General features: G+C 37.8%; 1 protein-coding gene across 2 annotated transcripts in view; it reads right to left on the bottom strand.

Annotated features, from left to right (window-relative positions):
- LOC135964432 (histamine N-methyltransferase-like) overlaps positions 1-17,839 on the bottom strand; it is a 49,479-nt gene that overhangs the window by 10,320 nt on the left and 21,320 nt on the right. For both annotated transcript variants that reach the window (XM_074008590.1, XM_065525435.2), the window contains 2 exons: positions 2,877-2,984; positions 1,711-1,841 (listed from right to left, as the gene is read on the bottom strand). In XM_074008590.1, the coding sequence (XP_073864691.1) occupies positions 1,711-1,761 (51 nt within the window). In that variant the 5' untranslated portion in view covers positions 1,762-1,841; positions 2,877-2,984. The remainder of the gene's footprint in view (positions 1-1,710; positions 1,842-2,876; positions 2,985-17,839) is intronic.

The following is a 17,839-nucleotide window of genomic DNA, read 5'->3' as shown; positions in this document are numbered from 1 at the left end:
TAATAATCTGCAATATGACCTGGCTAGAAATGTAGAGGTGGCCCATAGAAGATCCCTTAAATTTTTCTCAAAGACAGTGAAATTTTCTGAATTGACATTGAGGTTGTAAAAGTATCATGAGTGTGTGAGGACTATAGTGAGTAATAGAGAGGCACAGATGCTGCACAGAAAAATGGGGCGTAGACAGAGATGGAGAGAGAAGAACAGGATAGAGATGCAGAGGGAAACAGAATTGCTGTGAGAAAGAAGGAACAAACATGGAAGTTTTAAGAGAAATAGGAAAGAGAAGTTGATTCCCGAAATCAAAACATTTATAACAGAGAAAAGAATAGGATCCAGGGTTAAGCAGAGGGAGTGTTTTTTGATAAAAGGAGGTTTTTGCAGTAAGATGGAAGAAGGAGATGGTGCACAAATGCAGTTATGTTTGCAAAGTTAGTAGGTGAAAAATGAGTTTCTATCTCGTAGTTTCTATTTTCTCTATACATTGTGAAGTGAGGTCATTGGTTCAGAACGAATGATCTGGGAGAGACTGCAGGAGTAGTAAGGAGAGAGGGGAGTTATAAAACAGTTATGTGAGGAAGTGGGAACAAAAGCAAATCTGGTAGAGAAATATCTTGGCATCCTGGACAGTGAAAAGTACTACCTGACAGGCAAAAGATTTCATCAGCTAAAGAAGCAGAGACATAGAATTGCCTGTATATGACAAAATCGGAGTATTTCTTCCTTTGACTTGTAGTAAGTTTATTCTTTTGGGGTGACTATCGTAGACCAGGAAGAAAAATAGTGTTTTGTTGTTAATCAAGTGGTATTGCCAAAATATGTACATTTCCTGATGGTAACCAGCTTCCAAAACCCATACATCCCTTATGCTATTCAGAAATATTAGTTATCTCTGGAAATCCAGCCCCATGTTATCTACTTAATAGTCACTCCTTTTCTATAACATGTGTGAGTCAGTTTGTTGGATCTGGATGATGGAAGTACAAATTTATTGAACTGAGGCATCATTTAATCTGCCCCTTCGACGATATGTCCACTACAGAAACACTCTGGGACATTGGTCCACCCAAACCTTTAGAGTCACTAGAGAATATGTTATGATGTTATCATTCTCAAATCTCTATATAAACATTCAATGATATAAAAATAAATTAAAGACTGGGTGCAGTGGCTCACACCTATAATTCCAACACTGTTGGAAGTTGAGGTGGGAAGATCACTTGAGCCCAGGATTTCAAGACCAGTCTGGGCAACATAGTATGGCCGCAGCTCTACAAAAAATAAAAAAATTAGTTGGGTGTGGCGGTGCACACCTGTGGTCTCAACTAACCAGGAAGTTGGAGTGGGAGGATTGCTTAAGCTCAGGAGGTTAAGGCTACAGTGAGCTAAGATCATGCCACCATGCTCCAGCCTGGGTGACACAGTGAGACTCCCATCTCAAAAAAAGAAATAAGAATTAAGCCAACATTTTTAACAATGGATAACTGTAGATGTATTTTGATTAGAGAAAACTGGTTTTTTGAATGTTAAAGAGAATCTTAGTATTATAAACATCTTTATCCTTTATTTGGGCAGATCATAGTCACTTGTAAAATTAGAAATCAGAAGATTTTCATTTTCCTTTTAAAAGTTAGAATAGTAGGTATTCATTATATACACACTCACATATATATATATGAAAAGTCTTCTTTTTATAATACATATTCTTACCTGAATCATATGAATAAAGTCCCACTTTTGAACCTCCTTTTTCTCCAACATTCTTCTTTGATATTCAGATGATGTCTCGTTATGCCAAGCAAACTTTACATTCTCAAGGTTTGATGTCTTGGCTACAAGCTCTAAAATACAGAAAAGAGGTGACACACCATCAATTTTAATTGCAAATGTGGAACCCATTTCCATATATAATTTTAATGTAATCAATGTTATATACAAACAGATAGAAAGAACATTTTTCTTTCTTATGTCTGGGAGACCAGAGAGTTCGTACTGTTTTTTTTTTTTCTAGTATTTAATGAAATTAGAGGTGAAAGAAAGAGTCAGTAAGAAATAATTACAAGAACCCTGGGCAGACACAGGCTATATTGTCTTAGTATTAATGAAGAATCAACTGGTGAATTTTATCAATGGAAAGTGAATTGGAAAGAGATGATATGTTTGTATAATTCAGGAGTAGGCAAACCACTGTCCAGGGACTATATCTAGCCTGCTACTTATTTTTGTATGAACTGCAAGCTAAAAACTTATATTGTTCTACTTCCTGACTTTGTGTCACTGCCATTCATGTTTCACGTCAATATATTTTTGAATGATTTAAAAAAACAAAAGAAGGATGCTATTTCATATGTGAAAATGATATGAAATTCAAATTTTAGTGTTTACAAATAAAGTTTTATTCAAATACAGCCACGCTCATTAGTTTACCTTTTTTTGGCTGCCTTTGTGGTACATGGCAGGTTGATTAGTTGTGACAGAGACTGGACTGACCTTCTGAGTCTAAAATATTTACTATTTGGTCTTTGCCAGGAAAAGTTTGTGAACTTTTGCTGTAACCCACTAAACATAAGCTCTTTAAGGTTGGTTTAAATAATTCTGGATCAATGAATGAATCTCTATCTAAGCATAAACATCAAAAGGTAATAATTGATGACAACTGGGGAATGGATTAAGTGTCAATAGAAAAGGGAGTTTATTATTCACTGTTCACATTTTGAGATGTTTAGTCATGCCTGCCAAGAACTAATTCAGTTCTTCTCCCACTAAGCTTGCGAAAAGCATACCACAGTAACTATATTATTAATCATTCAAGGGAACAATTTGAGTTAAGTCTTTTGGGATAGGATCTGGGGTAGAGGACCAGGAGTTACAGGTACCTTTGTATTTCGCAATTTGTTCAGCACTTGGCTCAACAACTTCATTGTTGATACAAACCCTTGGGTATTGAGCCTGAACTTTGGAGACAATTTGAAGATCAATTTCACCTGGAAGATAAACATATGGAACAGGTCACATCATTCCAGCAAGAAATGATTAAAAACAATTTTAGCTGATTTATTATTTGCCCTACCTTTACTAGGAAAGCCTAGCATAAATAAAGAATAATGTTCAACTGCTGCCCCGCCATGAGGCCTGTGATGCTGAACAGCTAGGTTTTAAGTAGGCATAGTAATGTGACTCAAGGAGGGCTGTGAGTGCCATTCATTCGTTCATATGATCTTTAACATCTATCACTATATTTCATCAAATCAAAGGTGCTGTTGATTGTAGAAGGAAATAAACCCTTATTTTTGTTTCACCAAGTTATAAAAAAAGCCACTGTCAATTATAATTTTAAGATTTTATCAACTGGACAGCATAACAATATCAGAGGTATTAAAATATGAAAAAAAAATGCACCTCAGAATTGGTAGAGTAGGCTAGGCCAGAAGAGTACAAGAAAAAAAGTCAGATTAAAAAGGGGTACAAATAAGTCAGGTAAAATAAAGAAGAAAAACATGTCAGATATCTGCCCTTATAAACACTGTTATCTGTGACACAGACACAGAAATAGCCCTGGCTCAGTTGAATCAAGGTAGGAAAGGGGAAGAGAACATGTGGGGAGAGGACGAGAGATGAGGCCAGCGTGATGGTGCTTCATGGGGAAAGATCACTCGTGAACTCTGTCACTCTCAGGGTAAATGGGAGTTAGCCCAGAAACTGGGGGGAAGTGAGGGATTGCAGATACAGGGGACAAGATGACAGACACACACGCAGAAAATAAAAGAGTGTATTTGGAACTACTAGCAGTCTGGATTTCTTAGAATATGGAGCAAGGCAGGGCCTCCAAGCAAGAGGTGATTCCAGAAAGGTATGGTGAGGTGACTATGAGCAAGGCAGATATTTATTCATACTTATATTATTCATATTATTATATGAATATAATATAATAATTATATTATTCATATATATTATTCATATTATACCATGTTTCAGGCACTGCACTAGGCTCTACAGAATGATTATAAGAAGGGTCAGTAGATACGTGCCCTGGTGAAAATTCAGCCTGTAAGGGATAGTGTAAGAGAGATGACAATAATCAGATGGACTTGAGTTTTAAACCTGTCTTCTTCACTTACTCGGTGTATACGACTTTGGGCAATTTGCTTTACCTCTCCAAGCTTCATTTTTTTAATTAGAAAAATAAAAATAATAATAGTAACTAATTTATTAGTTGTGAGGGTTAAATGAAGTAATGCATATAATGCACAGTGCAAAATAAAGTTGGCACTGAATAAATGTTAGCTGTTCATTATTTTTATTGTTATCTTGAGTCCATCTCTTGAAAATACTTCTTCTCTCCCTATTGCTGATACCTCCAACTTATGTTTTGCACTTTTATTCAATTACGTTATGATGTTGACCTTCATTAAAATGGAAATACCTCCTGGCAAGATTAGCATAGGAAAATGATGTTAGTCTTTAACATTTGGCATAAATGACATTAACAGAAACTTTCCAAGGTTGCACATGGCAGGAAGCAAAAGCAGAGGTCATAGGACTGGGAGGTCTGGAAGGAAACAGATGAGGAAAATAAACCAGGAACAGAAGATGCTAGACTAGGAAAAGACAGTGGTCCAGGAGCATATGAGAGTCCCAAGTACTGGCAATAGGAGATGGCATACATGGTGCGTGTGGAGGGAAGGAGGAAGAGTGGGAAGGAAGCTGAAATAGAGTATGAAGTCACTTATGTGACCATTTTCTTCACAGCCAGCCCTACCTACTTAAAATCATGTATTTCTTCATTGATAACTATAGCTGCCATTTATTATTGGCCACCTACTAATTGCTAAACACTGTGCTAGGCTCTTCACCTGGAACATCTCATTAATCCTGACAGCAAGTTCCATGATATTATTAATATTCCCAACTGGATTAGGTGATTTGAGTATGTTGACATTCAAGGGATATTGATATACCTGAAGTTTAAGTCACATTGGTCTAAATCTACAATATTTGTTCTTCTAACTACTTCATATAAGAAGTACAAAGATAACAAATACTAAAAAGACATGAAAAACCTTTAATTCTTCTGTTCAGCAACCATTTTGAAGGGAAAAAAAGATAACTAAGACAAAAGCCTGATAAGAATAGCTGTGGGCTAATGGGAAATAGATTCTAGTTTGCCCCCAAAAGACTAGAGACCAAAATTTTCTGTTCTTGCCTCATATTAACCTAGTCACACATTTTAAATGAAAAATTTGAGGATCTCAAATTTGACATTTTGAAAAAGATAACTGAAGTGCAATTATATTCCCTCAGGGCTTGATGAGCTCTCCTCCAAAGATGGACTTAGACATTTCAGGTTGGCCTGGTTGGCAAAATATATCTAGCACAATCTGGAACATGTTCACAGCCAGGCAGTCCCTCTTCCTGGGGCACTGATAGATGACACAATGCTAGAATCACAATTGACATACAGAAACCATTGGTTTGCATAACAGCCTGTAGAGTGTAAGCCCATGTGTGCTGGATTCCTAGCAAAAATAAATTAAGTTTAAGAAGAGGCGATAATGCAACTATTTCCTTAAGAGTCAATTAGAACATAAAATCTATTTCTGACCTCATAAGTAGGGTGACCATACGTGTTTGTCAGGGACATTTCCATTTTATACCTGTTGTTTTAGTGTCCATCTGCTTTTGTTTTTTGGTCCTAACTTGTTCATATGTTTGTTGACCACATAAATGTCTTCTTTTGAGAAGTGTCTGTTCATATCCTTTGCCCCCTTTTTGATGGGGTGGTTTGTTTTTTTCCTATAAACTCATTTAAGTTCCTTGTTAATTCTGGATATTGGACCTTCATCAGATGGGTAGAGTGCAGAAATTTTATCCCATTCTCTAGGTTGCCTGTTCACTCTGATTATAGTTTCTTTTGCTGTGCAGAAGCTTTTTAGTTTAATTATATCCCATTTGTAAATTTTGGCTTTTGTTGCAATTGCCTTTGGCATTTTTGTCATGAAGTCTTTGTCCATGCCTATGTCCTGAATGGTATTGCCTAGATTTTCTTCTAGGTTTTTATGGTTTTGGGTTTTACATTTAAGTCTTTAATCCATCTTGAGTTAATTTTTGTGTAAGGTGTAAGGAAGGGGTCCAGTTTCAGTTTTCTGCATGTGGCTAGCCAGTTTTCCCAGCACCATTTACTGGATAGGAGATCCTTTCCCTGTTGCTTGTTTTCGTCAGGTTTGTTGAAGATCAGATGGTTGTAGATGTGTGGTGTTATTTCTGAGGTCTCTGTTTCATCGGTCTCTATGTCTGTTTTGGTACCAGTACCATGCTGTTTTGGTTACTGTAGACTTGTAGTATAGTTTGAAGTCAGGTAGCATGATGCCTCCAGCTTCGTTCCTTTTGCTTAGGATTGTCCTGGCTATATGTGATCTTCTTTGATTAGATATGAAACTTAAAATAGCTTTTTCTAATTCTGTGAAGAATGTCAATGGCATTTTGATGGGAATAGCATTGAATCTACAAATCAATTTGGGCAGTATGGCCATTTTCATAAAATTGATTCTTCTTATCCAGGAGGATGGAATGTTTTCCCATTTGATTGTATCCTCTCTTACATCCTTGAACAATGCTTTGTAGTTCTCCTTGAAGAGGTTCTTCACATCACTTTTTGCTGTATTCCTAGGTATTTTATTCTCTTTGTAGCAATTGTGATTGGGAGTTTATTCATGATTTGGCTCTGTGTTTGTCTATTGTTGGCGTAAAGGAATGCTTGTGATTTCTGCACATTGATTTTGTATCCTGAGACTTTGCTGAAGCTGCTTATCAGTTTCAGAAGTTTTTAGGCCGAGACAATGGGGTTTTCTAAATATGCAATCATGTTGTCTGCAAACAGAGACAATTTGACTTCCTCTCTTCCTATTTGAATACCTTTTATTTCTTTCTATTGCCTGATTGCCCTGGCAACAACTTCCAATACTATGTTGAATAGGAGTGGTGAGAGAGGTCATCCTTGCCTTGTACCAGTTTTCAACAGGAATGCTTCCAGCTTTTGCCCAGTCAATATGATATTGGTTGGATAAGTTTGTCATAAATAGTTTTTATTATTTTGAGATATGTTCCATTAATACCTAGTTTATTGAGAGTTTTTAACAAGAAAAGATGTTTAATTTTATCAAAGGCCTTTTTCTGCATCTATTGAGATAATCATGTGGTTTTTGTCTTTCATTCTGCTTATGTGATAGAATATGTTTTTTGATTTGTGTATGTTGAACCAGCCTTGCATCCCAGGGATGAAGCCAACTTCATCCTGGTGGATAAGTTTTTTGATGTGCTGCTGAATTCGGTTTGCCAGTATTTTATTGAGGATTTTCCCATTGATACTCATCGGAGATACTGGCCTGAAGTGTCCTTTTTTTGTTGTGTCTCTTCCTGATTTTGTTATCAGGATGATGCTGGCTTCATAAAATGAGTTAGGGAGGCATCCCTCCTTTTCAATCGCTTGTAATAGTATCTGAAGAAATGGTACCAGCTCCTCTTTGTATTTCTGGTAGGACTCAGCTGTGAATCCATCTGGTCCTGGACTTTCTTTGGTTGGTAGGCTATTAATTACAGCCTCAATTTCAGAACTTGTTATTGGTCTATTCAGGGATTCCACTTCTTCTTGGTCTAGTCTTAATTGAGCGGGGGCGGGGGGGGGGAGTGCCCAGGAATTTAACCATTTCTTCTAGAGCTTCTAGTTTATTATGTAGAGGTGTTTATAGTATTCTCTGATGGTAGTTTGTATTTCTGTGGGGTCAGTAGGGATATCCCCTTTATCATTTTTTATTGTGTCTATTTGATTCTTCTCTCTTTTCTTCTTTATCAGTCTAGCTAGCAGTCTGTCTATTTTGTTAATTTTTTCAAAAAACTAGCTCCTGACCTCATTGATTTTTTTTTCGAGGTTTTTTTGGGTCTCTATCTCCTTTAATTCTTCTCTGATCTTAGTTATTTCTAGTCTTCTGCCAGCTTTTGGATTAGTTTGTTCTTGCCTCTGTAACTCTTTTAATTGTGATGTTAGGGTGTCAACTTGAGATCTTCAAGCTTTCTGATAGGGCCATTTAGTGCTATAAACTTCCCTCTTAACACTGCTTTAGTTGTGTCCCAGAGATTCTGGTAGGTTGTCTCTTTGTTCTTGTTGGTTTCAAAGAACTTCTTGGTTTCTGCATTAATTTCATTATTTACCCAGGAGTTATTCAGGAGCAGGTTGTTTAATTTCCATGTAATTGTGTGGTTTTGAGTGAGTTTCTTAATCCTGCGTTCTAATTTCATTGCACTGTAGTCTGAGATGCTGTTATGATTCCAGTTATTTTGCATTTGCTAAGGAGTGTTTTATTTCCAATTATGTGGTCGATTTTAGAATAAGTGCCAAGTGGCATTGCAAAGAATGTATATTCTGTTGATTTTGCAGATGTCTACTAGGTCCAGTTGATCCAGAGCTGAATATCCTTATTAATTTTCTGTCTCATTGATCTAATACTGACAGTGGGGTGTTAAAGTCTTCCACTGTTATTGTCTGGGAGTATAGCTCTCTTTGTAGGTCTCTAAAAACTTGTTTTATGAATCTGGGTGCTCTTGTATTGGGTGCATATATATTTAGAATAGTTAGCTCTTCTTGTTGAATTGTTCCCTTTACCATTATGTAATGCCCTTGTCTTTTTTGATCTTTGTTGGTTTAAAGTCTGTTTTGTCAGAGACTAGGATTGCAACCCCTGCTTATTTTTTGCTTTCCATTTGCTTGATAAATTTTCCTCCATCCCTTTATTTTGAGCCTATGTGTGTCTTTGCACATGAGATGGGTCTCCTGAATACAGCACACTGATGGGTCTTGACTCTATCCAATTTGCCAGTCTGTGTCTTTTTAATTGGAACATTTAGCTCATTTACATTTAAGGTTAGTATCAGAATGTGTGAATTTGACCCTATCATCATGCTGCTGTTTGGTTATTTTGTACACTAGTTGTTGCAGTTTCTTCATAATGTCATTGATCTTTATATTTTGATGTGTTTTTGCAGTGGCTGCTACTGGCTTTTCCTTTCCATGTTTAGTGCTTCCTTCAGGAGCTCTTGCAGGGCAGGCCTGGTGACAACAAAATTCCTCAGCATTTGCTTGTCTGGAAAGGATTTTATTTCTCCTTCACTTATGAAGCAAGTTTGGCTGAATATGAAATTCTAGGTTGAATTTTTTTTCTTTAAGAATGTTGAATATTGGCCCGCAATCTTTTCTGACATGTAGAGTTTCTGCTGAGAGGTCTGCTGTTAGTCTGATGGGCTTCCCTTTGTAGGTGACCTGGCCTTTCTCTCTGGCTGACCTTAACAATTTTCCTTCATTTTAATCTTCAATCTGATGAATATGTGTCTTGGGGAGTATCTTATTATGATTTTCTTATGGAGTATCTTAATGATGTTGCCTCTATTTCCTGAATTTGCATGTTGGCAGTCTTGCTAGGTTGAGGAAATTCTCCTGGATAATATCCTGAAGTGTGTTTTCCAGCTTGTTTCCATTCTCTCCATCTCCTTCTTGTACTCCAATCAATTGCAGGTTTGGTCTGCTTATGAAGTCCCATATTTCTTGGAAGCTTTGTTCATTCCTTTTCATTCTTTTTTCTCTAATCTTATCTGCATGCCTTATTCCAGGAAGGTGGTCTTCAGACTCTGACATCCTTTCTTCCACTTGTTTGATTCAGCGATTGATACGTGTGTACGCTTCAGGAAGTTCTTGGGCTGTGTTTTTCAGCTCCCTCACATTGTTTATGCTCCTCTCTAAACTGGTTATTCTAGTTAGCAATTCCTCTAACATTTTATCAAGGTTCTTAGCTTCTTTGTATTGGGTTAGAACATGCTCCTTTAGATCTGTGTAGTTTTTTATTACCCATCTTTTGAAACCTACTTCTGTCAATTTGTCCATCTGATCCTCCCTCCAGTTCTGTGACCTTGATGGAGAAACATTGAAATCATTTGGAGGAGCAAAGACAGTCTGACCTTTTGGATTTTTAGCATTGTTTGATTGATATTTTCTCAACTTCTTGAGTTTGTCTAGTTTTGGTCTTTGAGGCTGCTAGCCCTTGGACAGGGTTTTTGTGGAGACTTGTTGTTGTTGTTGACGCTGTTGTTGTTGCTTTCTGTTGTTTGTTTTTCTTTCAGTGTTTAGGTCCCTCTTCTGTAGGGCTGCTGCCATTTGCTGGGGGTTCACTTCAGGACCTATTTATCTGGTTCACTCTTGTGCCTGGAGATGTTACTCAAAGAGGCTGGAGAACAGCAAAGTTGAGTGCCTGCTTCTTCTGGGACTTCTGACCTTGAGGGGCACCAGCCTGATGCCAGTAGGAACACTCCTGTATAGGGTGTCTGACAACCTCTAATTGAAGAGTCTCACCCAGTTGAGTGGCATGGGGAACAGGACCTGTTGAACACAGTGCCTCACTTGGGGGGAACCCACTTGTCTGGGCTGCCTGAATTCCTCAGAACTACCAAGAGGAAAGGCTAAGTCTGCTGGTCCACAGAGACTGCAGCCATCCCTCCCCATAGGGACTCAGGCCCAGGGAGATTCGGGTTCAGTCCCTGAGCCTCTGGCTGGCGTTACTGGAGTTCGGGTGGGGAAGACTTACCCAGTGAGGAAGGATGGGTCAGGGTCTGAAGAGGCACTCTGGCCACAGACTGCCACAGCCAGTGTGTTGGACTGGGAGGGACAAGTCTTGGGACCAAGCTGTCCAGCCTCCCTTTCTCCAGCAGGAGAAAAGCACAGCCTGGGGCTAAGCTCCCTTCTCCTGCCCAGGGAGCTTTGTGTTAGGCAGATGCGAATCCCAGTGCTGTCCCCTGCTCCTCCCCCAAGGAGCTCAAATAGCTTTGACAGCAGGCAGCCACAGCCAGTGCTGGTCACCCCTCCCTCCAGGAGTTCGGTAGGCTTAAGCAGATTCCCTCCAATTGAGAGGCTAAGAGTCTGTGCATTCTTGGGTTGGGATGCTAGTCCCTGGTGGTGTGGGTTCACGAGTGGGATCTTCCAATCGGTGGGTTGCACAGTTCTGTGGAAAAAGCACGCTCACCCATTACCTCTCTTGGCTGGTGGGAGAGGACTCCCCCATCCCATGGGGCTGTCGTGTGGGCCGCCACACCACACTGTTCTTCTTTCTCTTCGTGGTTCACGCCAGCCTCCTAGTTAGTTCTGATGAGAGAATCTGGATGCCTCAGTTGCTGGTGAAGTATTCACAAGCTTATTATGGTTTTTTTCGATGGCAGCCTCCAAACACTGCTGTTTCTAGTTGGCCATCTTGGCCCTGCCCTGTGTTACTTTTATAATAGGTATTAGTATTTCTTACTGTTATATATATGTAAGAAATAATACAATCATCTATATCTATAGCTAGCTATATAAATATCTACTTCTATTTACATACATATATGTATCTATAGAAATGCATGTATATGCATATATCAGTATGTGTGATATTATTTTATATCTATATATATTAGTTTTTATCTATGGCTCCTGGCTTATGATTCCCATAGCCCTTACTAATAGTCTTTTATTATAATGTTATGGTGCTTTTGGCATCAGGAGCAGACCTCAGAAAACCTTTCACCTACACAAGACAGGACTAAAACATTTTTCCACCTTTCTGATTGAGGGTCATAAGACCTCGTTTCAGAGGAGGTCCTGTCCCATATTCTAGAGGAATTAATGCTGCACAGAGAGGCCAAGAAGAATCTGAACAGATAGGCCTCACTGGGTTTCCCCACTCAGTCTATCAGTATTAGATTGCAACCTTTTTGTCCAATCACATTACTGCATGGTTGTCCATGCTTCAGTCATACCTATCCAATGAAGTCTTCATAAAAGGCCCAAGAGAACAGGATTTGAAGAGCTTCCAGATAATGAACATGTGTAGGCTCCTGAAGGGTGGCATAGCCAGGCAGAGCATGAAAGGTCTGTGTACCTTCTCTCATACCTTACCCTACGCATCTCTTCATCTGTAGCCTTTGTAACATCCTATATAATAAACCAGCAAATGTAAGCCAGTTTCCCTGAGTTCTGTGAGCCACTTTAGTAAATTAATCAAACCCAAAGAGGAGTTGTGGAAACCTCAACTTGAAGCTGGCTGCTCAGAAGTTCTGGAGGCCCAAACTTGCAACTGGTGTCTGAAAAGGGGACAGTCCTTGTGGAACTGGGCCCTCAACCTGTGGGATCTGACATTATTTTCAGGAAGACGGCATCAGAATTGAATTGAATTGGAAGATACCTAATGGTATCTGCTGCTTGGTGTTGGGAGGAAAAAAACCTCATGCATTTGGTCATAGAAGTCTTCAGTGTAGAATGTTGTGGTGAGACAGCAGAGGAAAAAGTTTGAGTTTTTCCCTCAGAATATATACATATGTACATATAAATATATGTGTGTATATATACATATCCGTAAGATATAAAATCATAAAATAAAATATTCCTTGACATTGTATTCTATATGATTTGCTTTTCAGTATCCCTCAGAAATAGGAGACATGTATTTTTAAAAACTAATTTATACCCATAATCTCCAACATAATATTGAAAGAGAAGAACAAAGTTGGAGAACTGACACTACCTGACTTCAAGACTTACTATAAAGCCATATTAATCAAAACAGCCTGGTATTGGCAAAAGAATAGACAAATAGATCAGTGGAACAGAATAGAGGGACCAGAAATAGACCCACATAAATATAGTCAACTGATCTTTGACAAAGGAGCAAAGGCAATACAATGGAGCAAAGATAGTCTTTTCAACAAATGGTGCTGCAACAACTGGATACCCACCTGCAAAAAAATGAATCTAGACACGGACCTTACATCCTTCACAAAAATTAACTCAAAATGAATCATAGAACTATGTGTAAAACATAAAACTGTAAAATTCCTAAAATATAACATAGAGGAAAACCTAGATGACCTTGGGTATGGCAATGACTTTTTAGATAGAAACCAAAGGCATCATCTATGAAATAATTAATAAGCTGAACTTTATTAAAATTAAAAACTTCTGCTCTACAAAAGAAAATGTCAAGAGAATGAGATGACAAGCGTGAAAGAAAATAATTGAAAAGAGCACATCTGAAAAAGGACTATTATCCAAAGTTAACAAAGAACTCTTAAATCTCAACAACAAGAAAACAACCAGCACAATTAACAATTGGGTCAAAGACCTAAACACCTCACCAAAGAAGATATATAGATGACAAATAAATATATAAAAATATATTTCATATCATATGCTATCAATGAAATGCAAATTAAAACATTAACGAAATACCATCACACACCTGGAAGGGCCAAAATCCAGAGCACTAATGACAACAAATGCTGGGAAAGATGTAGAGCAACAGGAACCCTCATTCGCTGCTGGTGGGAAAGGTAAATCTGGGGCCACTTTGGAATACAGTTTGGCAGTTTCTTAAAAAACTAAGCATAATCTTACCATAGGATTCAGTAATCAAGCTCCTTGATTTCTACCCAAAGGAGTTGAAAACTTATAGTCACACAAAAATCTGCACATAGATGTTTATTAGCTTTATTCATAATTGCCAAAGCTTGGAAGTAACCAAGATGTGTCATTCAGCATATAAACTGATAAGTAAAAGAACAAACAAACAAAAAATCTGTGGTACATGCAGAAAATAGAACATCATTCAGCGCAAGAAAGAAATGAGTTACTAAGCCATGAAAAGACATGGAAGAAACTTAAATGCATATTATTAACTGGAGGGAGCCAATCTGAAAAGCTTACATGCCGTGTGATTTCAACTAGATGATATTGTGGAAAAGACAACATTATGGAAACAGTGAAAAGATCAGTGGTTGCCAGGGGCTGAGGGGTGGAGGTGAAGGGATGGAGCATAGATTATTTTGGGGGCAGTAAAACTACTCTGTATAATACTATAATGGTGGATACATGCCATTATACATTTGTTTAAACCCATGGAATACAACACCAAAAGTAAACCCTGAAGTAAACTATGAGCTTCTAGTAATTATGTGTCAATGAATGTTTATCAATTGTAGCAGACTGTAATTCTGGGAGGGAATATATATATATAATGGGGAGACTATCCATGCTTGAGAGCAGGGGTTGTATGGGAAATCTCTGTACCTTGCTGTCAATTTATCTGCAAACCCTAAACTTCTCTTTAAAAAACCTTTCTTTAAAATAAAACAACAAGGACAAAAATATTTATTTTTATTTTTTTGAGACAGCCTTGCCCTGTTGCCCAGGCTGGAGTGCAGTGGTGCGATCTCATCTCACTACAACCTCTGCCTCCCAGGTTCAAGTGATTCTCCTGCCTCAGCCTCCCAAGTAGCTGGGATTACAGACACGTACCACCATGCCAGGCTAATTTTCATATTTTTAGTAGAGACGGGGTTTCACCATAATGGCCAGGCTGGTCTCGAACTCTCGACCTCTGGTGATCTGCCTATGTTGGCCTCCCAAAGTGCTGGGATTACAGGCGTGAGTAATCATGCCTTGCCAACCAAAAGATTTATATAATCATCTTGTCTATAAAAAGAAAAGGGGGGGGTCAATAGTTCAGATCTGTCATACTACAGTCTTGTTTAACCATTTAACATTTAGTTCATTTAGTTTTAAGTATTATCTTTTCTTGAAACATTCACCCATGCTGTTTGTTATCCATCATCACTCCAAGTTTCTTCTTCCTTTATCTTCCTTTCCTGGCCATCAAGAAGTTTACTTTGTCTCTCCTGTCCCTACTGGCAATGCCCTTATGCAGGCCAAGATTATTCATCTTTGGAATACTGCAATAATATTCTAAAAGGTCAGCCTACCTCTGGTCTTGTATTCCTCAAAGCCCTTACCATGACAACCATTTTAAACACTGCTAAGCAAACCCATCACTTCCCTGCTTAAAATCTTCTAGTGACTATAAAATGCATGCAGGTCAAGCTGCTCCACTAAACATAGACTATCTGCCTGGCCCTTAGTCTCATCTTTCACAGTTTTATATTCTGAAATTTGTGGCTCCAGAAGCCCTGAATTGCTTGCATTCTACCCTCTTTCCTTTATGTACCATCCTCTCCCATGCTTTCTCCTCTGCCTAAAAAGCTCTCCCTCACTTATTCACTTCAACTGGCTAACTCCTACACATCTAAAACTCTACCACTCATAGCTGATAATCTTAGTGGTCTTTCCCACAGAGCCCAGAAGCAGCATGAGTATCCTCCCGACACTACCCATCAGTTGACTGGAGCTGGTAACACAGATAAAACACACTTGTCTTTACTGATCTAAATTACTGCTTTTCTTCATTTATATGATATACTAGCAAAGGCTTGGTTCCAATAAGTTTGTTAAAAATAACTAAGGATACTTAAATGCTGGATTGAATAACTGAGCTGGTTTGATCATTAATCATTGCAAGCATATGAGAGGTTATTATACCCTATAGAACCATGAGCCATCAGAATAAGAGATTCAAAGTTAAAAAAACAAAACAAAACAAAAAAACAAAAACAAAAAAAACAGTGGCCATTTGTCCTTTCTAACTGAATCCTTCAGAGCAGGACCCACAATGTTATGAATATGTTCCAGTATCAGGTATGAAGTGCTCTACAAATGCTTTCAGAGAGAACACAAGCCAAACTAACGTTTCAAAATAATGGCAGAAAGTAAACTAGAATTGAGTAAAATCATTCAGAAATTCTCAACAAATTCAGGAGTAAGTGAAAAAAATGTGGAAGGCAACAATCTACTTTTATTGTACATTGCAAAACTTTCTAGGAATCTTAAACTTGAGATCCAGAAAATGGCATTTAAGGAGAATAGGGCAATACATGCTCAGTTTATAGTCAGTCTCTTCCCACATGTGACCTCTCATGGTCATTGCTTGGTCATAACTCTGATGATTGAGGACTACTTAGTTTTGACCTCCTAAGGCCTTTAGATACAAACACACCAACAGCTGTTCAGGTTAACAAAAGCCCTATTAAGAAGTGACATTAAATGTTTCCCCCTAAAGAAACAAAGTCTACAGCATTTTCTGTGACAAATAGAGAAATAATTTTGATGATTAAACAAACTCTATTCAAACATATCATAGTATTTTCTTTCTTTTTTCCTTTTCTCCCCTTTTGTGAATAGCAAGGCAAATTAATGATTTTTCAGTCTGTGCTTGTGATGATGATGTAACTGATTTTCTCAGTTGATCCCATGTGTGTAATTTTAGCAAAGTTGGAAAATCCAAATATGTATTAGCATAAATCAATGGGATACAGAGCACTTCATTTCAATATGCAATGTTTAGAAAGATATGCACCAAATTAAAATCAAGAGTTATCTAACGGTGACAGAATTATAGGTTATTTTTAGTTCTCTTTTTTTGTTTATAATTTGAAATGTTTCTATAAAAATTTATTCAAATTAATTATTCTTGAAGTGTTCATCTCCCAGTTAGAAAACCTAACTGGGATGCCTACTTTTATGTGTCATCTCTACTGGGCCGTGGGGTGCTCAGATATTTGCTTAAACATGATTCTGGATGTGTCTGTGAGGGTGTTTTTGGATGAGATTAATGTTTGAATTGGTAGACTGAGTAAAGCAGACAGCCCTTCCTCATGCAATCAATCCAAGACCAGAAGAGAACAGCTTGAGCTGGAACTGGTCATTTCTGACCTTCAGACTCAGACTGAAATATCAGCCCTTGTTGAGTCTCAAGCCTTCAGGCCTGCTGGCTTTGAGACTAGAACTTACACCATGAGCTCTCCTGGGTCTCCAGCCTACCAACTGCAGATCTTGGAACTTGTCAGCCTTCATCATCACATGAGCTAATTCCTTATTTTACATATTAAGATATATATGTGTGTGTGTGTGTGTATGTGTGTGTGTATATATATATACACACACTATATATACTGTAGTATATATAGTGTATGTATATAGTATATATATATAGTGTATACATACATAGTATATACTATAGTATATATAGTGTGTATATATATATAATCTTGTTGGTTCTGTTTCTCCAGAGAACCCTGACTAATTATTACAGGTCTAAATTTATTCTGTTATTATTTTATATGCAAATGACTATCCCAAGGCATTTATCAACATATATGAAACAACTCACATTAGCAACAATTTGGTCTTTAGCTTACTGTAATCATTTAACCTCTCTACACTAATTACCATATTTACCACTAATACTAGTACCACATTTACCACTAAATATCTAATTAAACATCTTTATTTTAGTTTAATTAATTTTTTTTTGTTTGAGATGGAGTCTCGCTCTGTCACCCAGGCTGGAGTGCAGTGGCATGATCTTGGTTCTCTGCAAGCTCCACATCCTGGGTTCAAGGATACTCTGTAATGCAAGTTGTTCTCTCCCATTCTGGAGGCTTACATTTGGTTTTATAAAATCACATGTATTTGATTTTAAAAGGCATGGCTATATTATAGTAAATGTTAGTATACTGAAGATGTGATTATACCTTATATCATATATGAACTTTATCTGGTGACTCCAAGAACTGGTCTTCTGAGTGGGAGACTTTCTGTTCTGGGTAAGTGCACTAGTAAAAGAGGCTACAAAATGAAATTCGTATTGCTTAAAATATATAGATAAGTAGGTAGACAGCTGATTAGATGGATGCATGAATGCACAGACAGACTCACAGACTGCTACTAGTAAGATAGTTACTTGGATGACTAGAAGAATAAAAGTATGTAGGAAAGAGAGAAGTCACAAGTTGGAAAAATAGGTTTTCTAGGTGCTCTGCTGTGACATTTAAAAAAGCATGTTTAAAGGGTAGGATGTGAAGACAGGCTGAAAGGAAATCC

The sequence above is a fragment of the Macaca fascicularis genome, chromosome 12, assembly GCF_037993035.2.
Source record: "Macaca fascicularis isolate 582-1 chromosome 12, T2T-MFA8v1.1".
Taxonomy (NCBI): Eukaryota; Metazoa; Chordata; class Mammalia; order Primates; family Cercopithecidae; genus Macaca; species Macaca fascicularis.
This window is presented reverse-complemented; position numbering and strand designations above follow the sequence as displayed.